At 44.9% G+C, this 27,468-nt stretch overlaps 1 protein-coding gene across 10 annotated transcripts in view; it reads left to right on the forward strand.

Moving 5' to 3' along the window:
- Hydin (Hydin, axonemal central pair apparatus protein) overlaps positions 1–27,468 on the forward strand; it is a 346,279-nt gene that overhangs the window by 170,122 nt on the left and 148,689 nt on the right. For 9 of the 10 annotated variants that reach the window (XM_039098232.2, XM_039098235.2, XM_039098234.2 and 6 more), the window contains exons 19-23: positions 2,325–2,563; positions 6,242–6,503; positions 8,356–8,499; positions 12,599–12,742; positions 19,787–20,100. In XM_039098232.2, coding sequence (XP_038954160.1) covers positions 2,325–2,563; positions 6,242–6,503; positions 8,356–8,499; positions 12,599–12,742; positions 19,787–20,100 — 1,103 coding nt within the window. The remainder of the gene's footprint in view (positions 1–2,324; positions 2,564–6,241; positions 6,504–8,355; positions 8,500–12,598; positions 12,743–19,786; positions 20,101–27,468) is intronic. The other variant, XM_039098238.2, reaches the window with a different exon arrangement.

The raw sequence follows: 27,468 nt of genomic DNA on the forward strand, positions 1-27,468 counted from the left end.
TAACTTCACATTTGCGGGAATAATACATTTGTCACAGTCAGAGGATTCGAACCTGCCCTCCTCCGGACAAGCGCCATGTTCTGTAGATTTTCTCAGGCACTGTCTCCCCAGCCTCCTCCTGACTTGCATTTCTGTTGTTTACCTGGTTTCTCTGAATGTCACATCAGCTCCTCGAGGGGAGAAAACGTGCTTTGGGTATTTTTATATTTCCACAATACCTGAATATTAGCAGTTCTCCCAAAGGCTGAGAATCTTACAAACATAAATATCAACTATTGAGACCTAATTTGGAAATTCAAAATAAAAAATGTGATAGGTTCGTTTAACTGGATATTACACTCAGGCTGAAGAGAGAATTAATGAACTGGACGAAAACTGAGCAGAAATCATCCAACACAAATGAGGGAGTAAAAGTAAAGAAATGTAATTAAGAGGCTAAGAGGTGGTGTGTCAGTTAGCTACGCCCCTCTGTGACAAAACGACCATGACAAACAACTTAAACGGAGAAAGGCTTACCTTTGGCTCCTGGTCTCAGAGATTTTCAGTCCATGAACACTTGGACCCTTTGTCCCCGTGACAGCCCGTGGTGAAGCAGACCCCTTCACTTCATGGCAGTCAGGAGGTAGAGTGCAATGAAGAGCTGCTCAGGTCCCAGGATCACCTTCAAGGAACGCCCTAGCGACCTCACGTCTTCTAACTTGGCCCCACCTCTGAAAGTTTCTTCTGCATCCCCAGGGCACCACCGACCCCGTGTCACGTCTTCGTGGGCCCCCAGGGGACACTCTAGACCCGACTATAACAGAGAGGGAATTAGGAAGTTCTAAATCAATAAGAGGTAAAGGATGAGACAGAAATAATATTTAAATAGACACATATTGATAATTGTCCAAAAATAAAAAAATCAAACCAAGGACTCTAGAAAGAGATCAAATTCTAAGCAGAATGCTCTGCGGGCATCAAAGACAAGGGTAAGTTCTAAGAGTAAGGTATAGATTACCATCAGAAGCAGAAACCATATTTTAATTGCTATTTATTTACAGCACAAGTCTTTTTTTTTTTTTATAATTGACATCTCATCTTGACCTCAGTTTGACATCTGAGGTTTTCCTCTAAGCTGAGCTGCAGGATTTGAAGGACCAGAAAGTACAGCGGTGCGTTCAATCTACCCTGCGTAACTCCAGGGAAGGGCCCAGAACAACGCATAGTGGCTCAAAACGAGACGTGCCTGCGCCGAATACAAGGAAGAAATACCGAGTCATTTGAGCTGTGAGAACCTGAAGTAAAGAGATTACCCTACACAAGAGTGAACGAGCTAATGTCAAGATAAAAGACTGGCACATGCAGTCATCAGTCTTTACTTTACTTTGGGAGACAGGACCTTGTTATTCAGTTCAAGCTGGTCTTGAACTCAGGCTCCCCCTGCCTCTGGCTGAGAGTGTTGGTATGCGCCACCGTACCTGGCTTCATTTGTCAAATATTGGTTAAGTGTCTGCTGCGTTCACTGTATTTTACACGCACAGCTCTTACTACATCCTACTGTAGATACTTAGGATGTGTCTGTTAAAAAAAAAAAAAAAGCTAAACACACAAGCCAGTGACAAACACCTCCTATGCAAAGCTTATATTCCAGTGCAGGGGAACAGTGAGTATGGTAAGGAAAGCTGTGTTAGAAGGCAGTAAGTGATAAGGAAAAAGTTCTAGAGCCAGGCGAGAGTGGCCAGCGGTGCTAAGGTGGGTCAGCCATTTCCAGTGTGGCGGTCAGAATGGCTTGGCTCAGCGTCATGTCCAAGTCTGAGTCAGCCTCGTAATGGATTTCAAAAATAAGTTTGCATTTTAGCTAACGAAATTCTTTTATAACACGAATATTTTATTTATTTATTTTTATGAAATTCTTTTAACTCCGATAAAAACACAGAGAAGCCCGGGTGACTTCCCATCATGTTTACTTAAAACGCCACTCATCTTTACTCTACAAACTTCTCCTCTGAGAAACGTTTCCTTGAAAATTCCAGAAGGAAAAGCTGGCTCCCCCATTGGCATCACAAGGTTAGAGCGGATAACTAGTTGAGAGCTTATCGTAGTCATTGTGAAGGGGAAGAGACACAGCGAATCTTCATTCCAAAGCAGAAGGGCGACCGTGCTCTTCAGACTCCGTCTGTTGTTTGAAAAGGGAAGTTAACAAACATCCTGCTTCCTTGGTTCTAAAAAACTTAAAATAAAATGCTAATGTTTCTCTCTGAAGTTGAATTCTACAGTGCGGGCCATTTGAAGCAGAAGGTTTTGACACATCCAATACCCAGTTAACTTGTAGTCTTCTATTGCAGGCAAACAAAAAGTCCCTTTGGACGGTTAAACCCAGTGAGGGCTCAGTTCCTGCAGAAGATGACATCCCACTGACGCTGACTGCCAACCTGAATGACATAGTGACGTTCAAAGACACGGTCATCCTGGAGATTAAGCACAGTAACACCTACCGGATCCCCATCCAGGCCACTGGGATTGGTTCGACCATTGTTTCCGACAAACCGTTTGCTCCAGAACTCAACTTGGGATCGCATTTTAGGTAGGGAAACATGGAGCATTCGTATAGGTAATTACATGCGTCTTGGTCTTAATTAAATAGAACTAAGCCCCCTCCATCCCTGTCCTAGCCTAACCTCACTCTTTCCCTCCTTGGTGGATGTACTGGATAGAGGAAGGCGTTTCCTAGACGCAGCAGCTCGGTTACATCTGCTACAAGAAGACACTTCCACACTGCCACTCTGCGCTCTATTCCCTTTCTGTTACTAGGCTAAAACAACTTAGGGGAGGGTTTATTTCTGTTGGCACTTCCCTGTCACCGTACATCATTTGAGAGAAGCCAGAACTCAAGTCAGAACGTGGAGAAATGCTGCTTGCTATCTCATGCTCAGACTCTTGCGGAACAAATTTCCTTAAACATCTCAAGAAGCCCAGGGACTAGCCACGCCCACAGTGGGCTGGACCTCTGACGTCCATTACTAATGAAGAGTAGATCCCGCAGACCAGCATAGATAAACGCTATTATTTGAACCTTTCCAACTTGGGCCCGGCAGAATGGCTCCCGCAAAGAAGGGTGGAGAGAAGGAGAAGGGCCGTTCTGCCATCAGCGAGCCGGTGACCCGAGAATACACATTCAACATTCACAAGTGCCTCCATGGAGTGGGCTTCAAGAAGCGTGCTCCTTGGGCACTCAAAGAAATTGGGAAATTTGCTGAGGCCATGGGGATTCCAGGTGTGCACATTGACAGCAGGCTCAATAAAGCCGTCTGGGCCAAGGGAAGAAGGACTGTTCCGTACCGTATATAAGTACGTTTGTTCAGAAAGCGTGATGAGGACAAGGAGTCACCAAACAAGCTCTACACACTGGTAACTTAGGTGCCTGTTACCACATAGACGGTCAATGTGGATGAGGACTAACCTGCTGAGTGTCAAATAAAGTTGCCAACTGCCAAAAAAAAAAAAAAAGTATTATTATTTGACTCTGGTTTTTGGTTTTCCTTTTTTTTTTTTTTTTTTTTTTTGCTTTTGCATTTTGTTTGTCCTAAGATCCTAGGCTGTATAGAATTGACAGTGATTATTCTAAGTGATTATTCTCCAGGCTTAAAAGGGGGGAGCAGTGACTACTGTATGTTTGATTCAGAGTTTCTGCCATAATCTTCCCTCTCTGATTTCAACACCCCTCTCATCCTCTCCACAAATGGAGAAAATACGGACTCAGCTTAGTGTAAGCTTAGAGTCTACCTAGAAAGGTAAGTCTTTGCAAGGCAGTGCAGAGCCAGTCACTTTGGACAACATATTTCTTCTATTTGTTCCCCCCTCCGCCCCCATCACAGCACCAAGGTTCCCCTGACTACCCAGGGAAGGCTATAAGGTCTGTCAATAGGAGGCAGTGCAGCAGAGACCCTTCGAGCAGTGCAATTGAGTATGTGTCTAAAACACCCGAGGTTTGAATGTAGGGGGTGGAGGATTTGTGTGAGATTCACTCCTGATTCTGCAAAGGCATTATGTAGTTATCAGTAGCGGACTCTCAGGGTTTGGCTGGGATGCTGTACTGAGAACACACCTACAGCTGTCATTCTGGCCTTCTGATGTAGCAGTCCTGAACCCGACTCACAGGTGCTGTGTTCTGAGAAGTCCTTCCCATAGACGGACTTCCCATCCACCCCTCCTCTCCTCTGCTTTAGCTCTCAAACATGGCTCTCAGTTGTAAAAAGCAACAAGCAAGAGCGATGTAAGGACCCGGGGAGTTGAGCTGTTGGGTTTTTGCGTATGTTCAGGTGTATGTTTCCGAGTCAGGTAAACATCAAAACTTTCCTTTCTACTTTATCTCTTGGCCATAAGGAAAGGCATTTGCGATTGTATAGTAATGCTTCTAATTTCTTACAGGCACACAAATCTAACTACAGAAACCAGTATTCTTCACACCGTGCCTAATTGCTTGGGACTCTTCTCAATCTATAAGTAGCATCAAATATCCTCTACCCAAAGGATATGGCAACCCTTGCCTGGAAATTTGAGGGCTAGCTAGCAGTTTTATGAATATATAAACAAACTGTTGTTATTAGCTTTCAGTTCCCATCTGTCTAAAGCTTGGTATTCTCCTTTTTAACACATACTCATGATGCCAACAATAGCCAAAAAAAAAAAAAAAATCAACAAAAACCTTGATGGGCACACCATAGCCCACTGCCTGTTTCTATGAAGAAGGTTCTGTTGGCTTGCAGCCAGTATGTCTCTGACCATTTTCACACTAAGAAGAATGTATAGAGACAGGTAGCTATGCCTGAGATCGTATGGCCCAAAGATCTAACGTAACATACTTCAGCCCTTTACAGAGGAAGTTGGGCAAACCCTGTACTAAAAGAATGTCCACATGCCACCATTTTTTTCTGGTTGCAAATTTGGGTGCAAATCTCTAAGATATTTGGAGCTTTTTCTCCCATCCTGATATGGAAGTTAATATGGTTCTGGTGGATGTGTTTCTGTGGTTATTAAAATCATACCGTACATAAGTGGCAAAGGTCAAAGTAATTTATTAATAATATATATGTTTACTTTTTCTCCCCCAAACTTACCATTGGTCATAAAGTTAAATTGTTGGGTAGAGACCATTCTGTTGACTCTGCCCCATGAACCCAAATATTTAGAGTTTTTAAATGACACCTAAAATTACTTCTCCTGATTATTTATTTGATGTTACAACTTACCTGTGAGATCTACCATTTCCTGACGTCAAGCAAATGGGAGGGAATCTCAAAGCCTAATAAAATCTTAGAAGAAAAATAAGCAGTTGATGAAAAAGCGGGGTGTTCGTCTTGTAGCTGCTGCTGTTGTTTGTCTCACTGTGTAACCCTGGTTGACCTGAAACTCCCTATGTAGGCCAGGTTAACCTTGAATTCATGGTGATCCTCCTACCTCAGCCTTGTAAATGCTGATATTACAGGCATGCAGTACCTTGCTTGTCCTTGGATGATCTTTTGTCCTTAAAGAAAAATATTATGATTAAATCTACAAATTGGATGGACATATACACGCACACGCACTTCTGGCCTTCATGAGTACACACACACACACACATCCACACACGCGCGCGCGCGCGCGCCACTTTAACTTTTTTCATTATATCTTAGAAATTCCAGCTCCCTCATAAAGAGCTCGGCAAATAAGAAGGTCTTTCATAAGTACCCATGAAGTAGAGAAAGAATGAATTATTGAACGAAACAGTTGCAACTTGGAATCATAAAGAAAAAAAAAGTCTGAGAAAAGTGTCTAGCCTCGTTGGTGTTCTTTTCTACTTCAGTCCCGCCCCTGTGTCCTGTCAAGGCTGACACAATCCCTGTCAATCACATTGAACATCAAAGTAAACCCACCGTCACCAGACATATCTCAGTCAGGAGAAGTGTGTTCAACATGTTTCAAAAGCAGATTTCTCCAGCTTGGGTACTTTCCTTTCCTTACCTCAGAACCATCTTCCATTAAGAAGAATGCTAATGCTGTCTGTGTATCCTACACTGGGCTCTACCTGCTGGGGGAGACAAAGAAGGCATGGGAGGCCTTGAATCTTAGTAATCTTGTGACCTAGACTCCCTGAATGGTTGTTTTGGGTTTGTTTTTTTTTTAAGTCTTCTTTTGTTGCTCATTCTATAAGTATTTCCAACAGAACAAACCTAATGGGTGTCATCAAACCCAAGAGCCCTCAGCACCTGCCCTTCTTTTCCAGCCTGGATACCCACTATTACCGCTTCAAGCTGACCAACAAAGGACGGCGGGTCCAGCAACTGTTCTGGATGAATGACGACTTCAACCCCAAAGAAAAGCAGAGTAAGAAGGGCTCTACTGGTAGTAGCCGTCGCCAGTCCAAGGTCTCCCAGGAATCCACAGATAGCGGGAACCCCGTGTTTCAACTCCACCCTGTCAGGATGGAGTTGTACCCAGGGCAGACAATCGACGTGATACTCGAAGGCTATTCCGCCACGCCCAAGGTAAGAGGGGAGTGTGTTCAAAGCTGGTTTTCTCCCACGCAAATCCCTGCTGTACCCTATCTGTGTCTTAGGAATGCCCCTTGGCAATCAAAGGATGACAAGGGATGTGGTTTCTCGAAGACTACACATGCAGCACTGGGTTACCATGGCAGCACTCATTGCTTTCAAGGTTCAGCTCTGCTCAGTTTTCCCTTTGTTTCTATAGCTACCATAACCCCAGCCTTAAAGGACCATCTAAAGCATGTCCTCATTACGCAGTCAATGCTAAGCAGCCAGCTAATCCCTGGTCAAAAAACATCCAGTTTTCATTCCAAGCAAATTTTCTTATTAACACTTAGCAATCTTTTTTTTTTTTTCCTGAAAATAGAATGCTTTCACAGATGCTCTGGGCCGCACATCCCTGATTTCTTCTCTTCCTTTCTTTCCTTCTTTTCTTTGTTTTTTGTTTATTTGTTTGGATGATTTGGTTTGGTTTGCTTTAGTTTGGTTTGTTCATTTGTTTGTTTTGCAACCTTGCCTGACTAACTGACACCCCATTTAAAATCATCCTGTTTGGGGTGACCGAAGAGATGGCTCGGTAGTTAAAAACACTGGCTGCTTTTGCAGAGGATCTGTGTTCAGTTCCCGATACCCATGTGGCCGCTCACAATCAGCTATATAATTCCAGTTCCAGAAAATCTGACGCCCTCTCCTGGCGTCTTCAGGCACCAGGCACATAAGTCATAAACGGATACACATACAGACAAAGCATTCATAGACATCTAATTTTGTGTAGATGAAATAGGCATGTTGCTTTCCAACAACGGACCTGCTACTGTTTTGTATACATCAGTTCCACACATCCAACCTAAACCCCTTAAGCATATTGGCACTGTGTTATCTCTTTACAGTCCCTTGTGGTGTTTGGAAATCACCAAATACCTTTAAAAGAAAACTGAAATCACCCAGGAGTTTTTCCCACCCTAGAAACAGAGTCTCCGGATGAGATATGATGTTCCCTTAAGCCCCTCCTTAGGAAGCTTATGGGGAGACACTGAATTTTCTCTTTACAATAAGAAGCAATAAGAAATTGTCTTCTGGGGCTAGAGAGATGGCTCAGTGGCTAAGAGCACTGACTGCTCTTCCAGAGGTCCTGGGTTCAAATCCCAGCAACCATATGGCGGCTCACAACCATCTGTAATGGGATCTGATGCCTTCTAGCGGTGTGTCTGAAGACAGTGACAGTGAACTTATATAGAGTAAATAAATAAATCTTTAAAGACATTGTCTTCTGCAGATAATGTGAGTCATCTGGTCCCTTGGCCAGTTTCTTTAGGGTCACAGATTCCACCTTATTTCCTTTATATTATTTCTTCACAAAGTATTTTCAGGCAGAACATATCTTCCCGGCATAAAGGGAATAGAGGGAGCCTCTCCCTGGGGAGTCTTATCTGTTGCATCCCTTTTCTCATTATTTTGACTGAGAGGGTACCATGAGATAAACCCTTCAGCACACTATGGCTGTAAGGATGCACATAACACAAGCCCTAACCTTGAGACATGGTCTGTAGTAGAAGCATATTTTTAATGTAGTTACCAAGAGTAAGCATGGTTTTAAGAGGCTTTAAATCTGGCCCACCAGGGAACTAAATCCACCTGGAGCTTCAGTTAAAGCATCCCTAAATGGGCTTGCAAACAGCCCAATCCTGGGGGCTCAACAGTCCAATCTGTTCACGGCATATGTAGACTCTTTGGCCCGTCCTGTGTTATAAAGCTCTGGCCTTCTTGGACCCAAAGACATTATGATATTGTTAAGTCGATAAGTTTTCTGAAGGATGGCTGTTTCAAAACTGCTACTGTATGTTGTGTGCAGAAAGTCAAAGAAAAGCTGGTGTGCCAGGCCATCGTCGGAGCCCAGAAGGGGAAAAGCTTGTTGATGTCTGTGACCATCATCTGCGAGTTTATAGCTCCAGTGATCCAGCTATCCACCAGGCAGCTCATATATCGGCTGGAAAAGGTCAGCGGGGCTGGGCTAGGGAGGGCTGGGTGTTCTAGCCAGAGCCAACATGTTCGTGTTTCCATTTTAGAAGCCTAATTAGTTGGCGTCCTGTTAACACCCATCACCAAGATCAGGTTGTTTTTCTTCTCAAGCTTCAGAGGCCAGTAGACATTTAACTAAAAGTTCCAAATGTAAGCCTAGAATTCTCTGAAACGAAAATCCTGTCTCCATCATTGCCGGTGTATAAGACCAAAGGGAAGGGGTCTATCAGTGCAGAGCATGCATGAAGTGTGCGGATGCTCTACCATTTTGCTTTAAGTTGAGTAAACATCACTTCAGAGAAAGGGTTGGAATAGAATCAGCAACAATTATAATAATTAGAATTAATAACTACCACCTACTGATTACTATTGCTAGGCATCCATGCTCAATTCTCTACATCTCTCCAGGTGCTCTTCACAAGAGTCCCACCTCGATAGGCTCCATTGTGTATATCCTTGTGAAACCCATGAGGAAGCTACACAGCCCCTACGATTTCTACAGAATAAGTAACCAATGAGTAGATCGTCTGTCCTAGGCTGAAGGCTGCACTGGTGAACTAAGACACGGTCAAAAGCTGAGAGACTGGTTAAGGTGATGGACAGCACACAAGTCAGGGAATATCATTCTTTGAACCCCAGCAGTAACAGGTTAATGGACAGCTCCGGAGGTGTGGCCTTGGTTGTATGTGTGCTCATTCTGAGTCTACTTCCTCGAGCTGGTGCTCCAAGTTGAGATTGAAGTTAAGGTAGAAGTGACTCTGAGGACAAGGGAAGAGGAAAGTGCTCCAGACTGAGGCCTTCTGTTGGGGGAAAGGCCGAGGGAGCTATGAGAATTGAAAGGCAACCCCAGACCGAGAACATGCCAAGAACATCTGGTCACCCTGGAAAGGGGTTATACCAAGGATGGTGGGGGACTTTTAGAGATGGGGCAAAGGCCAGATATGTTTGGCATGCCCGCTAGACCTGTTCTGGACTTTGGGGTTCGTTCTGGGAAGCTGTTAAAGGACTTCAGAAAAGAAGACAAACATGGCCATGTTTATTCATTAGAATGTTGTCTGCTCAGCAGAACATTTATTTATTCAGACTCCTCACCTGCCAGACACTGTCTGGTGCTAGTAATTCAGCTGTGAGGATAGCTCTTCCCTGGTGAAGCCCATAGCCTACTGGGAAGGCCAAGCATTCACTAAGTCGTTGTCCCATGATCTCATGCTGTCATAGGAAACCATATGTGTGGCTATGCCTTACCCACCACAGGGTGGTCAGTTGGGCTCCTTTCCATCACCTCAAAGTTTGTAGGGGGGTCACTCAAGGCCATCGATGGTGGAAGTACATTCCATCGTGCTTGGTTCAATGAATGTGTTGAACACCCCACGGACAAGGCTCTATGTTAGGATATGAATAAAGTCCTAACATAGTCCTTACGAAGTCCAGGGCCTCAGGGAGACATACAAGTTCAATTCAAACCAAAGTTTCGAATGCCTATGATATATGAGGCACCTACAGTGTCTACAGAGGAGAAAAGATTCTGGCTTTGTCAGCTTGCAGACCTCGTGGGTGTTGAGGAGGTTAAGTAAGAGTCTGAGTGGCAGCAGAGCTAGCCGTGAGGCTAACAAACCCCACAACACACCAAACACGGTCAGGCTGTGAGGGTTCCTAGGAACTCTAACTGCTGTTTCCAGGCCCTTCGCTGTAATCAAAAAACATGTTTATCCATGGGCAAATAGCTGCCCTGAATTTTGTGGCCTCATATTTTCCCTGGAAACAATTATTCAGAGGAATTCAGCAAGGATTTATTGAAAGCTGTTCTGTGCACTATATGCTAAATATGCAGTCTAGTTTTCCTACTCAATTTTTCTAAGCCCATAAACACTCATAGCATATGCAGTCAGCATTCCCCTTCGTCTCCATGTCCTCCTGCCCTGTGGCAGAAGCAGGCTAACGAATTCCTGCTTCAATATTTGTGCTTGGAGTTTATCACTAAATTAAAACACGCAAAATTCTGGACGTGGTAATAACTTCCCACTGGATTTAAAAAATGGATTGAGAGCCAATGAGGTAGATCATCGGGCAAAGGTACTAACCACCAAGCCTGATGATCTCCGTTCGAGCCCTTCAGGACCCACAGGGTCGAAGGACAAAACCAACTCCTGCAGGGTGTCCTCTGCTCTCTCTGCTGGTTATGTCTGCCCATCTTTCTTTCTCCCTGTGTTTCAGGAGCTTGAGTTCTCCTCCACCATGTTTTCCATCACTCATCCCCTGCCCATCATTAGAATTCATCAGTAATGATGAAAAAAACACAACATGCACAAGAGGCCTGTGAGGCTTGGGTACCCAGATTGAATTGTCCAGCATGCAAGCGTTCTGCCTGCTTGCTGTTGGCTCGGGGCAGTGTGTCCCATGTGGCACATTAGACTATAAAGATATCAACCCTGCCGATGGAAAGGGTTTCTCTCTTTCTTCCCACTCCATCAGCTCTGGGCCGTTTGTATCGTTCATACACTGTAGACACGAAGCAGCATCTCTGTGGGATTGAAAGAGCCAGCTGAAACTTTTGGTCTCCTTGCTTCACAAAGTTCCAGCAGCAGATTCTGCCCACTGCTATCTGGGGAGACAAACAGCCCAGAGAGAAGGGGTCATTTTAAAATAGATTGGCTTCTCTGGACCTTGGTTTCTTCTCATCACTAACCTCCAAATGGCCTCGTGCCAAAACCAACCAAGTGTGGCTTCCTCACTTCAGAGCCATCTGCAGTGACGCAGCAGCCTTCAGGGAAGGTCACTACATGGACAGTCCTCTGTGAAGCCTGCTATTCAGTGGGCCTGAAAATGCTGCTTCCCCTTCCAGAAGCTGGTACTACACAGGGAGTCAGTGACTGTGTTCATTCTTAGAGGAAGAGGACGAAAGGCTGGCGTCATGTGACAAAGACTTCTCACATAACCTCGGCAGTACATGGGAGCAGGCGGAGTAACCACCAAAGCAGAAGCTTGAGCCCAAAGATACAGAGGCATCCAAGCTCACTCAGGGCCCCAGAAACCCAAGAACCACAGCGAGAGGAAGAGGGTGTTGGAAGAACAGCTGGAAGATGCCGTCAGATCAAAATATGAAAGTGGGGCTGGGGGCAATCAAACCAGAGTGAGGAGGAAATGCAAGTCAAAATGTGGAGACTTTTAAAGAGGAGTTATTATTGTTATTATTATTACTATTACTATTATTATTACTACTACTACTACTACTACTACTACTACTACTACTACTACTACTACTATTTACTCCAAAATTATCAGACTTCTTAGAGACTACAGATTGAGGCTCCCATTGATGATGCTAATGGACCCCCTTTTCAGATCACACAAAGATTAATGCAGCCCCCAACATCAGATGTGGAAACCCCATTCTGAGCCAAAACACCGTGCCCGAGGTCCATCCCAGCCCCTTCTCTGTTGAACAGTGCAGTCCAGCAGGTCTCAGAGCTACGCAGCTTCACCACCCCTCCCTTGGTTGGGGAAAATTTACAGGGAAGACCTATGAGTATTTGCCAATATACAGGACAAGCTTGTCTGCAAAAGTGAATATTTTAAGCATAAGGGGGAAAGCGCATAATTGTTTGTGATATCAATTCCTCGAGCCTTTCATTAAGATATCACAGATTTATTAGACTTTGTTCCATGGTGGCGTGGCAATGTGGCTAGTGAGAGTTTGCTCTAGTGGCTGGGTTTCCGTAGGGTTTGGGGAGGGGGTTGGCTTTTGGTTGGTTGTTTGTTTTGTTTTGTTTTGTTTTTAATTGAACAACAAGAGCCTCTCGGAAGTCTCTGTTTTCTGGGTTATGTAAGCTCATGTTTCAAAATCCTAACCTACCTCCTTCTGCTCCATTTCTGTAAACCTCTACCCAGGGAAATAAACATCTCTGTGAAGTTGGGGCACTGTGTGTGTGTGTGTGTGTGTGTGTGTGTGTGTGTGTGTGTGTGTGTGTGTGTGCTTTGAGGTTTTTGGTCAGAACTAAAGAGACTTGTTACTCGGGGCTCACTGTACTTACTGTGACTTGGCTTTGTTTCTTCTTTTTCCCTCTCCTCTTGTCCAGAAGCCTAACATGGTCCTGGAGCCTGACTACCAGCCCCTGGTGATAAAGAATGTGACCACCCTGCCTGTGAGGATGCTGCTCTCCACCTCCGGGCCCTTCTTCATCTGTGAAACTGATAAATCCCTGCTGCCTGCAACTCCGAAGGTAACTTGGCAAGGGGCTTGTGTGAAAAGGAAGAGAATAAAAATATGTTGCTTAACTTTAGTCCAGAAAAAAATACAAAATGACCCAGGAAACCAATAAGAAAAAAATACAGATAATTACAAATAATGATCAATACATTATTTCAAGTGTCAGTCAGTGGGAAGACTCATGCATGGTATAAGACCTTCCAGCCCAGTAAGACAGCCCATTATCTCCTGCCCATCATAACGAAGTTAATTTATACAAGGCGATGACTTCCTAAAGTTTCCCTGCTAGGGAAATCCCTTAAACGAGGAACTGGTCAAGTCCCGTCTCCCAGTGAATAAGCCCATCTTCAAACACTAACAAACTTGGTGCAAGCTGAGAGGAAAGGCTGTAGCCCACCCCTGCTGCAGATCGGAGGCAGAAAGCAGTGTCCTCTGAGTAGCTGGGTGCGACTGTTCCTGTGGTTCTTTGCTGGGCGTGAGGATTACAGTAGAATAGATGACCACGGGCAGGTCATACTGCAGAGCTGTGGAAGAGGAGGGAGGGCTGAAGGAGAACCCAAGCCCACACACAATTTTAAGAGCTCAGCCTATCCATGGAGAAGTAGAAATGAGAGCAGGAACCCATCACCAGACCTCAGATGAGGGAGCCTGAGACTTAAGGAGATTTGCTAAAAGCAAATCAAGATGGACTCAGCAAGATGGACCTCTGAGGTGGGTGGGGACAGAGTACTTGGGAGATGGTCAGGCAGGCAGGGCCCACATGGTCTCCTTCAACCACGAGATAGGAAAGACCAGCTAAGATTCCTCAACATAGAGATATAGAGACATAGACAGAGAGACAGAGATAGCGAGAAGAGGTAAGCCCAAGTGAGACCGGGAGAAACTATACTACAGTGGGACTTAGCTGAGGAAAGCCAGTTCTGCAGACTGTAGCTCTCTAGAGCCTCAGAGGACAGCGATGTGACTCGGCTCTGAGGCACCACCACGATAAGGCACGCGTGCTCGAAGAAGAGATGGCATGTGACATCATAGAGCACAGAAGAACAGATGGATGGGAGGATGTAACGATTCAGACGTGAGTACCAGCCCCAGCCCCGCTGTCATTCTTCTTGTGATTGTAATGGGATAAAAGCAGAAACCACACCCCCCAATGAAGCCCATAGCAATAAATCAGTGGATGGCGGATAAATGTAACTGAATAATGAGATTTTTAATATGACTTAGATAGATGGAATGATGGTTTTTATAGTGAGCTGGGGGAGGGAAATGCTTACAAAAATCTGCATTCTAGACAGTGTCGCCATGACGTGAAAAGCAAAGCTGTTATAACCAGTGGTGCCGGAGTGTCTCTGAGCTGAGAGGCACGAGTCGGAGGAGAATACTGAAGATGGGGGCTCCATATGCACCAGACCCCACCCAGAAAACATGGACAAAACAAAAATAGTATCTTCTCCAGACGCATGGGCCAAAAGATTTGGGGAACGTCCCATGCTTCAAGTGGAGTCAGTGCCGTCATCCTGGAGGAAGCCCTCCCCCACTTCCTCATTCCAGTACCCAAACTGCGACCAAAGCCTGCCCAACTCCCTGACAATAATTAGTTCCGTGGTTCCATGGTCGAGTTCACTGGCTACTATTGAAAAAGACCTGAGTTCAGTTCCCAGCACCAGTATGGGAGCTCATAACCACCGTAACTCCTGTTCCAGGGGACCTGATGCCATCTCTGGCCTTCATGAGTTCACACACACACACACACACACACACACACACACACACAAATACATAGATATTTTTAAAATAATTTTATTCATGTAGCCTTAATAAAAATTCAAATTTGTTTTTTAAAGAATTATTTATTTTATGTATATGAACGAGTACCCTGTGGTTGTCCTCAGACACACCAGAAGAGGACCCCAAATCCCATATGGTTGTGAGCCACCATATGGTTGGTGGGAATTGAACTCAGGACCTCTGGTCTGGAAGAGCAGTCAGCGCTCTTAACTGCTGAGCCATTTCTCCAGCCCAAATTTGTTAAAAATAGAGAATTTCCACGAATAAACAAGAATATGAACCATAGCCCAATTGAAAGTCAGGAGGAGAGGACAAAGTTCACAGAAAGAAAATGACTCTTAGACACAAGAAAACAGGTTCTGTTTTGTTCATCCTGGAGAAAATAGAGACACACAGCATCATGGACTAAAACCATCAGACCAGCGAAGAGCAAACACTAGATAGCACTTAGCTTAGCCAGGGTGTGTGGATGTTGAACCGTGTACACTGGAAGGCAATATGCCAGCAGTGAACGAGACCTTAAATGGCAATGTCCTTTGACCTAGGGATTCCATGCCTGGGGATTTCTTCTACAGACCCAAGATACACAATGACACACACACAAGGTGCAAGGGTATTCACCCAACCACTGCTTATAAGAGCAAAAGCTTAGGTTCCAAGAACCTTGAGAGATTGAGTGAGTGAATGATAACAGGATTATGAAACTATGATGCTTTAAAAAGGGGCACAGGCTGGAAAGATAGCTCAGTTGCTCTTCTAGAGGACTGGGGTTCAGTTCCCAGCACTTGCATCAGGTGGCTTATAACTGCCTTTAATTCCAGCTCTAGGAGATTTGACTCCTTCTCTGAGATATATTATATATATACATATATATAATTTTAAAATATGTATTTATATATACATTATTTAAAAATGAAATATTTTCAAAAGGCAGATATTAGATGATCTTATAAAGAGAAAAGTGAAATGTAGACAAATAGAAATAATGTGCCATCATATATAAAGAGTAAGCATGCACAAATGTGATTTTATATCTACATACATGTGGGATGTCTACAAAGATATATAAGATACTTGTAAAGCTAGCTATCTAATGTGAGGGAAACTGCGTAGGAGTGAAGATGACTAGAGGGACGAGCTGAGTTTCATTGTTCTAGTTCCTCTAATACAAGTGAAATCATTCTGCAAGTTTCTTTTAAAAGAAGGTCACTACTTGTCCTGAGACAAAATGATATAGTTTTTGCCACAATGAGACATATCCAATGAAGTCACAAGATTCATTTGTAAGAGTCTCTAAACAGAAAAGAACTATTAAAAGAAGGTTTTTGTTATACTGACCTCAGACTTCTCCACAATAACTTAGTGTTACCAGGGTTTTAATAGAAATTGTGATGCATAGCCAGCCATAATATCCTCTGAAAAGAAAAGTAGCAGAAAGATGCTCTCTGGATGCAAGCAATGATTGATCCTTAACATCCCCTTGTTTAAAAGAATCAAAAGAGGGGCTCAGGGACCAAAGACCACCGGAACGCTGTCCCAGAATGCTCAGTCCATCTAACAGAAACCGTGCAACTTTAGCCGATGGGATTTTTACATCGGATCATTTTAAACCATGGCTTTTAAAAAAGAATTCACATGGCCAGTAAAATTCAGGAAACAGGAGCTGGGGCTGTAGCAACGCATGAAGACTAGGGTTGGGTCCCCAGCACCCAAAGGGAAGGGGCAAGTAAAGGTGACCTGTGTTCCTCCACCTCCTCCCCCATCTCGACATCTCTCCATTCCCTCCCCACCGCCAAACCCTCCCACAGACCGTCATCTGTCTCTCCTGCAAATCCATGGCCTCTCTTTCTCATCAGCTGTTACTGCACATACATGTGCATTTGTATGTGCATATATATCCCCAAATATGACCCATTTAGTGTGCATGCCATCCTTGTCTAGACCACGTTTGGGCAGTCACGTTGGTGAGACTTTATGCATCAGCATCTGACATGGCTAGGAGACAGTCTCCCAGCAAAGTCCCTGATCCTCCGCCTTTTACAATCTTTCCGCCCCCTCTTTTGCAATGTCCCACAGGTGCCTTCGGTGCAGAAGTATCTTGTAGGTTAGTGGTGGTTTTCTGCAGTAATCTATACCTTCTGCATTCAGAAGTTTCCTTGATGAGGTCCACCCCCTTTTTATAGTCAGACTTCAATAGAAACCCTTTAACATTTAGCCTTCCTTTTTATTGAGAAGAGATCATAATATTTATATACCACACACTATATCAATAATATATTATCACTTCTATTCACTCCACCCTCTTCAAATCAGGCATGGAGGGGGTACTATAATTACACCTGTTTTATAGATGTGGAAACTAAGCTTCTCCACCTTTCCAGGGTCACACAGCTAAGAACTAGGGAAACCAGATCCTGCAAATGCAAGACCCTGACTCCAGAGCCTTTCGTCTTGTGATTAAGTCCCTCCCTTACAAGGAGAAAGTTGCCTTCTGGTTTAAGATTTGTTTTTATTATTTTAATCATATATACACATATGTAATTTTTAATCACACACACACACACGAGTGTGCTGGTGGACATGGACACCTGCAGAAGGTGTCAGATCCCCTGGAGCTGGGATTACCTGGTTATGTGCACTCAGCGTGGGTGCTGGATGCTTAGTCTGAATCCTCTGCAAGAGCAAGGATTATTCTCACCCACAGGCCATCTCGCCAGGCCCCGAGCTTCACTTTAACCGTCATGCCTATAACTAACATTTACCAAAAATGTTAGCTCTGAGAAAGAGCGTGGTGAATGAAGGATCTCTAATTTAATTTTCCTGCATTTCCATAAAAGTTTTAGACTTTGCAGATGCATCTAATTGCTACAAAGTCTTGCTTCTCATAACAATTTAAAATCGAGCTTCAAAGACAGATTTGCAGACGCGTGAGGAGATGGATCTGCCTAAATTGTACCCAGGTGCATGTGTGCCAGATGTAGTGGCCATGGTTAGACAGCGAGGTGCTTCTGCTCTCTCTCCCTCTCCTCTCTTCCCCCAGCCCCCTCCATCCATCCCTCTTTCCCTCCACTCTCTCTGTGTCTCTGTGTCTCTTGTGTCTCTCACACATGTACCTCAACATACTCACGCATGAACACATGTACACGCACACATGTACACAAGCATATGCACAAATACACACACACACATGTTTGCAGCTATCGAGGTCTATGTGCTAATGGTCCAACAGTGTCTCTGAGCTGGATATTTTATAAGGATATGAGGTTTATTTGGGTTCACAGTTCTGCAGGTCGAGAGCATGGTGTCAGGACGCCATGCTGTTTCAACGAACGGCAGAGAGGCAAGCGAATATGTGTGGAAAAATAGCATGAGAGGCAGCCTCTCTTTGCAACGACTCACTCTTTTTTTTTTTATCTTTATTAACTTGAGTATTTCTTATTTACATTTCAATTGTTATTCCCCATCCCGGTTTCCAGGCCAACATCCCCCTCCCCTTCTAATTGGCTTCCCCTCCCCATCCTCCCCCCATTACCACCCTCCCCCCATCAATTACGTTCACTGGGGGTTCAGTCTTGGCAGGACCAAGGACTTCCCCTTCCACTGGTGCCCTTACTAGGCTATTCATTGCTACCTATGAGGTCAGAGTCCAGGGTCAGTCCATGTATAGTGGACTTGGGTAGTGGCTTAGTCCCTGGAAGCTCTGGTTGGTTGGCATTGTTGTTCATATGGGGTCTCGAGCCCCTTCAAGCTCTTCCAGTCCTTTCTCTAATTCCTTCAATGGGGGTCTTGTTCTCAGTTCAGTGGATTGCTGCTGGCATTCGCCCATGTATTTGCTGTATTCTGGCTGTGTCTCTCAGGAGAGATCTACATCTGGTTCCTGTGGGCCTGCACTTCTTTGTTTCATCCATCTAATCTAGTTTGGTGGCTGTATATATGTATGGGCCACATGTGGGGCAGGCTCCAAATGGGTGTTCCTTCAGCCTCTGTTCTAAACTTTGCCTCCCTATTCCCTGCCAAGGGTATTCTTGTTCCCCTTTTAAAGAAGGAGTGAAGCATTCGCATTTTGGTCATCCTTCTTGAGTTTCATGTGTTCTATGCATCTAGGGTAATTCAAGCATTTGGGCTAATAGCCACTTACCAATGAGTGCATACCATGTGTGTTTTTCTGTGATTGGGTTACCTCACTCAGGATGATATTTTCCAGTTCCATCCATTTGCCTATGAATTTCATAGTCATTATTTTTGATAGCTGAGTAATATTCCATTGTGTAGATGTACAACATTTTCTGTATCCATTCCTCTGTTGAAGGGCATCTGGGTTCTTTCCAGCTTCTGGCTATTATAAATAAGGCTGCTATGAACATAGTGGAGCATGTGTCTTTGTTATATGTTGGGGAATCTTTTGGGTATATGCCCAAGAGAGGTATAGTTGGGTCCTCAGGTAGTTCAATGTCCAATTTTCTGAGGAACCTCCAGACTGATTTCCAGAATGGTTGTACCAGTCTGCAATCCCACCAACAATGGAGAAGTGTTCCTCTTTCTCCACATCCTCGCCAGCATTTGCTGTCACCTGAGTTTTTGATCTTAGCTATTCTTGCTGGTGTGAGGTCAAATCTCAAGGTTGTTTTGATTTGCATTTCCCTTATCACTAAAGATGTTGAACATTTCTTTAGGTGTTTCTCAGCCATTCGGCATTCCTCAGCTGTGAATTCTTTGTTTAGCTCTGAACCCCATTTTTAATAGGGTTATTTGTCTCCCTGTGGTCTAACTTCTTGAATTCTTTGTATATTTTGGGTATAAGCCCCACTCTTATGACAACTAACGCCCATCTCCTCAAAGAGCTCACTCCTAGACTCTATCCCCAATAATCATCAGATCTCAGCAAGAGTTTGAGAGAAAAAGAAAGTTTTAGCCCAACCAACAGCTGCTAATTATTCAACACTGTGTGTTTTTTAAAACACATGGATGAATATATTTGTGTGTAAAGTTGTAGATGCACATAATTTTGACTCTCCTGGGTATCACACCAGACTTTCAAAGTGCAAAAGTTAGCAACTGGGAGCTGGAGAGATGGCTTAGCGGTTGAGAGCACTGACTGCTCTTCCAGAGGTCCTGAGTTCAAATCCCAGAAACCACATGGTGGCTCACAACCATCTGTAATGGGATCTGATGCCCTCTTCTGGTGTGTCTGAAGGCAGCAACAGTGTATTCATATACATAAAATAAATAAAATAAAATGTTGGTAACTTCAAATTATCTTGTTTAATAGCCCATAAAACTGGAGGTTGATGAGGAGAAAAACTTCCTGGTCAAGTTTGATCCGTCCTACAGACACGACCTGAACAACTGGGTTGCAGAAGAGGTTCTATCCATTAAGTACACGGAACACCCTCAGGTGGACAACCTGAGCTTGCGTGGAGAAGTGCATTACCCCAACCTCTGTTTTGAGGTGATGGAGGTGGATTTCGGCTGCATCCTGAATGATACCGAGGTCATTCGCTACATCATGATCACCAATTGCAGCCCCTTGGTTGTGAAATTCCGCTGGTTCTTCCTGGTGGATGATGAGGAAAATCAGATCAGGTACGCCCCGCCCCACCACGCCACGCCACGCCACGCCACGCCACGCCACGCCCCGCCACGCCCCGCCACCCCTGACCATCCCTGGGAAGCCCCATAGACCTGTGCTGATCACTTAGTTCCTTTATAGCTTTCCTCTGGGTTAACTGTCCTCTTTGCAGTAGCCTTTCATGAGTGTCTTCAGTCTCATAAGTCATCCCTGACTGGAAAGAACAAAATCTAAAACTCAAATTTCCAAACAGGAGAGTGAACCTATTTTTGAAAACCCCATCACCCCCAAAGGTGAGAAGGATTATTCAAACGTTTACTTCCGGTTGGAATCTAGTGGTTAGCTCACTAAAATTCATCAGCAAAAATGAAGTCATTATGGGTTTTAGCTGATCATTTCACCGCGATGCTCTGTAGCGGACTTCAAGAACATTGCGTTTCTTACCTAACTGAAACCTTATGCCTGTTGGTACCCACTCTCCGCTCCCCAAACTTAGGCAACCACCATTTCCACTCTTTGATTTATGAATGTAATTATTTTTGATAAGGCATAGGATGATCTTTTATTTAAAAAAATTGATAGCATTGATAAGATAGAGAGAAACTAGAACTCTGAGCACAGGTGACAGAAAGTCAAAATGACTTCGTCATTGTGCAAATCATATAGAGGCTCCTGAAGGAAGTTAAAAACCAGCTCCGGGTTTCGGCTGAGTGATAAAACACCCCGTCCCCGAGTTCTCCCTGTGTCGTCACATATTGCAGAACTCTCCGTGCATAAAAGCCGACTGATAGTCATCTCTGCTGTATGTAAATGTTCATCTGGAGTGTTTGAAAATCTTATTTTCTGGGAACAGTGCTATGAGGCTCAGCTCTCTCTGAGATCTTTATTTTAGTCTATTGTGCGAAGATCCAAGAGTGAGGTCGCAGCATCAAAGAGTGGTTTGATTGATACATTTATTTTTACTGCTGGGGATGGAACCCAAATTTTCATCTGTGCTATACAAGTGTTTTAGCATAGAGCTGCTTCCCTAGGCCTTTTTTTTGTTTTTGTTTCTGTTTCCTTTTGCTTTGCTTTGCTTTAATTTACAAAGGCTCCGCACTCAGCTCCATAAGAGCTGCCCCATGGTGTGCCCTGGCAAAAAAAGCACTCAGTCTTCGGAATAGCAGCCATACCAACCAATGGCTGTGAGGGGCTCTCTCACTGCGGCTCTGATTTACATTTCTAGGATGATTGATGGTGTGGAAGGCTGTGGACACAACTGCTAGCTATATATACATTTTCATAGAGATGTCTTTTCAGATCCTTAGCCCGTCTTTAAATGGGCCGTTAGCTTTGCGCCTTGGAGATTTGGATTAGCTGTTGAATTGCAGGAGTTGCTTATCTGCTGTGGAAATTAAATTGGCCCCTGGTCAGTTGTGTAGCCCATGAGCTCCCGCCCTGCCCGGAAGTGGGCTTTTCAACCTGTTCACCTTCTCCTGTGCTCTGCAGAGCCTTTTCAGTCAGGAACAGTCCTGTTTATGTCTGTTTTAGTTTCACTGGCTACTGAGTCTTCTGTGTGCATGCATGTTCATGTGTCCACAGGTGTACGTGTGCATGTGTATGTGTGTGAGTGTGTACGGGTATTTTCAGGTGCTCATACATATGTATATGAACATCTGTGCATTTGCATATGGAAGCCAGAGGACAACCTTGAGTGCTATTCTTCAGGCCCCACCCACCATGGTTTTTAGAATTAGTTTGTAATGTTTTAAATTAGCTTACAAGGAAAGGGGGATTATATTATAATCTCAAAAAAGTATCAGCAATGGATAAATGTGTGAAATATGAGATTATATGACATTTAAATCCAAAAGAGTTTGCTTCCAATAGGTTTCCAGATGGCGATTCCTTACATACTTCGTCTTGATTGGCTCCTCTTCTTCCTTACTCCTGCCCCCCAGTCTCCCTGCCTTTCCCCCGTTGTACCCCTCCCCCACCTCCACTCTGCACTTTTGTCCTTCCCCACCTCCCTCCCTTTCAGCCTCTCTCCACTCCACTCCCACTCATCCCTTTCCAGTTCCCCTTTCCTAAACCTGCATTTTCTCCCACCTGGATATTCATATTTGTTAGAACGAGGCTCAGATCCACAAATCAGAGGGAGAATTCAGTGTTGTTTGTCTTTCTGAGCCTGGGTTATCTTGCTTAAAATCGCGTTTTTCAGTCTTGTCCATTTCCTTACAGATTTCATCCTTCCATTTCTCTTTATAGTTGAATAAAATTCCATGTGTGCATGCGTGCCTGCGTGCATGCAAGTGTGTGTATGTATATGTGTACATGGGTGTGCATATGTATGTATATATGTGTGTGCAAACATGTGTATTCATACATGTGCATATGTGTATGTACGTATACATGCATGTGTGTGCACATGTGTGTACATATGCGTGTGTGTTCTAAATGTTCATTATCCATTCATCTGGTAGTGGGCATCAATGGTTGTGTCCTTGCTGCTAAACTCTGAACTTTTCCTAATAAGCATTTCAAACCCAACATACGGAGTAAGCACTGAGTGTAGAAGCCCAGTGAGCTTCATACGGCTTGTTCTGAATATTCGAATGGGTTTCTGCTCTGGTCCATATCTTTATGTCTGGACATGTACAGAGTTAGGAAATAGTAGAAGATGATGAGGACCCCATTTCCTAGCCCGGGAGCAGCACTGATGGAGTAATGTATACTTCCTTCCTGCGTGTTTTGACAGCTGTGGATGGGGCACAGCCACTGTAGCTGACGAGACCTCTTATTATGTCCTTAGTGGCTTGTCACTGCTTCCAGTACACAATCCCCATCTTATACATGACAGCAGCCCTTTTCTTGCCTGTGCTTGTTACCATGGTAACAATGGCTTACTCTGGATGGCTTCTGTAGACATCTAGCAATGACCCAGTGTCTCATTGAAGCTGGCAGCCAGTCCTGGGCCTGAGCCTTGGAGCCTGCTCATTAAATGCCGTGGACTGTTTGGGTCTGGAATAAAATTCTGTAGATGAACATTTTAACTAATTATGAGAAGAATCAGCCAACCTGACCTAATGCACTCTATGCACCCGATTTTGTGAAATTATTCTGATGTAGCACAGCTAAACGAGCTTCTTCCGTCCGGGAGCAAGGGCACGCCTTGTTTATTTTTCATTTTTTGAGAGGCCATTTCCATAATTAAAATAATGACATTTTGAAAATGTACTTGGCCAGTGCTGAATGCGATACATTTAATTTTTCATTGGTTCAAGCATATATTTAGCCATTTTCTTTCTTTCTTCAGTATCTCCCTGTCTCGTTATATAGAGAATCTTTACTTCATTTGGTCATTCATTCAGAGGGTGGATAAGTAATTCAGATGTGACATCAGGGATGTGAACGAGAACAAGACCCGACCCAACCCTCCCCGGAAGCTAGTTAGGAAAGCAGATGTGGAAACCCTGGAAGACACACTGTAATGACAGGGTCTGGGGAAGGAGGTGACCATGCCCTGCAGTGTCACGGTCACATGTCCCAGAGCAGAAGCAGGGGAGCCTTCTGAATCACAGGCACTGGGCATGGGGGTGAGCTGGACTTGTAAGTCACAGAGACCGGGACCTTGAGCAGAACTCAAAAGGCAGTGCAAGAATCAATCAGTGTAGCCCTAGCCTGGCATCTGCTTGCCATCAAGGATTGACCTCATTCACAGATCAGCTTTTCTCCCAGTCTCCGAATGGCTACCAGGATTTCTGGGACAATGCTCTTCCAGACTCTCATTCCCTGGGGAAGATTCACTCCAATCAGACCGATTTAGTCACAGTTCCTGTTTCCTCTCCCAGCCAGGAAGATGATGTGCTTGTCTTGTCATTACTGTCCTGGCCGCATACTTTGCACCAAGAGCTGCTGGTCCTGACTTGTGCTCCACTGGGGCTGAGGCAGCTGAGAATAGGGAAGATCTTGAAAAACAAAACTGGCCTAGGCAGAGGATAGCTTCAGAGAAGAGGCTAAGGGTGGAGTGGCAGCATGGCGAGAGCTTGACCTTCCATGAATGGGAAGAAATAACAGAGGACCCATCTGCACAGACGGACCGGCAGTTGTGTGTAACAGCCCAGTCTAGGGCAATGAGATGTGTGTCATCATCAAGAGAAGGACAGAGTCAGAGGTGTTCAGATCGATAACCTGATAACAGTTGCTGGTCACTCTTTCCAAATCCCCCTGCTGGTCTTCCCGCCCCTCTACCCTTCCTTCTCAGCTCTGCCAGAAACACTCCCTCTTCTCAGTGACTGAGCCTCCTAATAGCTTCAGCCCTCCTCTGCTGCTGAGACTCTGGCCCCTCTACCACAGCTCTAAGTTCACTGAACTCTCGATGTCTTCTCTTGGCTGTCTCCCAAGTGATTCGTGGCCAACATACCACTTGGCAATTCTTGTCCCTCCATTTCTTCCTTCCTTGCCCTCCCTCTCCTCCAGGGCTATTGTCCCAGCGAGTGACATCACCATTCCCCAGGACAGACCAGAATCCTCCTTCATCCAAACGCCACCCGCTACATCACATCCACCTGCTGTACCTTATAAAAACCTCTTGTTCATCCTCACTGCTCTAACTATTTTGTTCACCATCACCTGTGAGGTGGGTGGTTGTGGCAGCCCTTCCTGGATCCTCTGCTTCCACACGTGCACCACAGTCTCGTTTCTGCTCAGGGTCCTAGTAAAGAGCGTGCGTCTCCCCTGGCTTACGTCTGTAATGACTCAGATTACCCATGCTCTTGAGAATCAAGTATGAGATACTTGATTCAGTGATCCTGGGCCCAGGCTGGTCCCTGCATTTCCTCCTAGTTGGTTTCCTCTCAATATACACCACAATGGCGTCTTCTGTTTCTTTAATGTACTGGCTTCTGCCCCATCCAGAACTGTTCCTGTTTAACTGTCTCCTCTCTGCTGAAAGTTCTTCCCCACTCTCTCCTAGCTTTCTTCTGGTCAATCCTCAAGTCTTCTCTCCCGTGTTCTCCCTCAGAACAGTCTCGTCTGAGGCTCCTGCCCAGGGCAGAGTCCATGCTGTGAGCCCTGGTACCTTGACTCTCTCAGTGTACGTCACGCAGCGTCCATCCTTCCAGTTGGCTCTAATCCCCATGAGGCTGGTCAGAGCATCCTCCCTGTTATCTCTGGAGACTCAGCTAGTCGCCATCCCTCCTGGTCACCTTGGTGAGAGGAAGATGGTTTCTCATAACTTGTTTAAGAATCTCTTCTGTCAGCTTCCTGGCACCCACCAAATAGAAAAGCTCATGGCATAAATGTCACATACAACAGAACCCAAAATGCCACCTGCCCTCCAGAAAGTCTCTGTGCACACCACCAGAAAAACAGAAAAACACTGGTTAAAGGTCATTTTATCAGACATATCCGTGCTAACCTTTCCTTTCCAGTAAGAATTCTTCAGAGGTTTGTGGCTAGTGAGAGAAATGAAAGCACAAATATAGGCCTTCTTTTGTGTGTCTGTGTCCTGTATAAACAGGTATGAAAGTCCCTAGATGCCCGGTGGGTATGTAGAGTGTGTGTGCAGACATGTACAGGTGTGTGTGTGTGTGTGTGTGTGTGTGTGTGTGTGTGTGTGTGCGTGATTTTATAAGTAATTCTTACTCATTTAAAATATCTCTCTTATTTGAGAATACATTTCCTTCTAAGTTAGCCCCCATGTTACACATAAAAACAAAGTCAAAAGGGTTTGGTGAGAGAGCTCAGGGCAGGAGAAAGCGCTTGCCAAGCAAGCCTGATGATCTCCAGGTGACACAGTGCCAGGAGGGAACCAAGTCCTGAAAGTTGTCCTCTGACCTCCACATTCACGTTCATGTGCATCTGTGCTTGTGCACATACCTCTGTCACTGCCACCCGCCTCCGCCATCACTGCTGCCTCTGCCACTACTGCAGCCACTGATGCCACCACCACCAATGATCATGGGTGACATTGCTTAAAAACAAAAAATAACAAATAAGCAAAGTGGAGAAGTAAGTTCTCAGAATCAGGAAATACCAGTCACTGGCTGATTCCATGACAGTAATCTCGATTGCCTGCGGATAATGATAGCCCATCACATATGCATATAACAATATGTATGTGTCCATCACATATATGCCTATAACAAGGGTATTTGTAAAGGGGCTGTGGCCTGCCACCATCGTTGTCCCCGTGGGGATGAGTCTTCCATTGGGTGTGTCCCTAAAGCCTATCTGAACAGCTCGACAAGAACAAATGCTTCAGCAGGGCACACAATGGGCAGAGGAAATGTCTGCCCTTGACTCGTCCTTTGCTTTTAAGAAACCAGACTAGAGATGCAGACGCCAGCGGGTCATAACAGGGTACAGCTCAACCCAGCCTCACAGCTACACAGCTGAGCCAGCGCTAAGACTCAGAACAAGGGGCCTGAGTAGTCTCCACAGACCACTTGGGCTTTTCATTTCCAAACTAGATTACAAATAAATCAAACATGAGAGCCTGGGGGAACCAAGTGCCGCTGGAACCGAGCACATTGTCTTCCCGTTCAGTTGTTGGGGTGAACGCCACTCACTCAGCGTAATTGGGAAAGGAGTGGGAACTCCACAGTGAGGGGGAGTAGAGAGATACTCTGGTCTTCTGTCTTCATCATCCATTTCCTTTGCTTGAAAAATAGGACTTTTCTAAGATGTACTGAATTCATGGTGTTTGGGGGTCCTGAGCTATAGAGTCAAACAAAGACAACTGGGGTCCAGGCTCCATCCATCTTTTTTTTTCAGAGCTGGGGACCGAACCCAGGGCCTTGCGCTTGCTAGGCAAGTGCTCTGCCACTGAGCTAAATCCCCAACCCCCTCCATCCATCTAATTCTCATAACTCTGTGTCCTGAACTCTTAGCCCCTATAACAGGGGTAATATCTACTCCTAATGGAAGTTTCAGGATTAAAGCAAGTCTTTTCCATAAAAGACACATGTCCTTAAAACATACTGAGCTCTCCTACCTTAGTAACTGTTTCGAGGCTCACTAAGGGCCCCTTCTACTCTTCTGTGACCTTGTAGCAAGTACAAGAATCCTACAGTACGGGAGCCAAAGAACCCTCCGACACCATGACAAATCCAGAATCTCTCATCTTGAGGGAGAGTAAAGAAAACCCTCTTCTCATCCCGGGCTTCACTCATCAAGATCACAGCAGGGTATAGTAACCTTCTCAGAGCTGTGATGGAGGCAGCTTAAAGAAGGGAGTGTTTATCTTGGCTCGCACTTTGAGGGGGTACAGTCCGTCGTGTGTGGGCCTATGGAGCTGCTGGTGACATGCACGCTCAGTCAAGAATCAGAGAGAGGTGATTGCTGCTGCCAAGTGTGTTTCCCATTTCCCCCTTTTGGTCAGTCTAGAACCCTAGCTGATA

The sequence above is a fragment of the Rattus norvegicus genome, chromosome 19 (genome assembly GCF_036323735.1).
Source record: "Rattus norvegicus strain BN/NHsdMcwi chromosome 19, GRCr8, whole genome shotgun sequence".
NCBI classification, from domain to species: domain Eukaryota; kingdom Metazoa; phylum Chordata; class Mammalia; order Rodentia; family Muridae; genus Rattus; species Rattus norvegicus.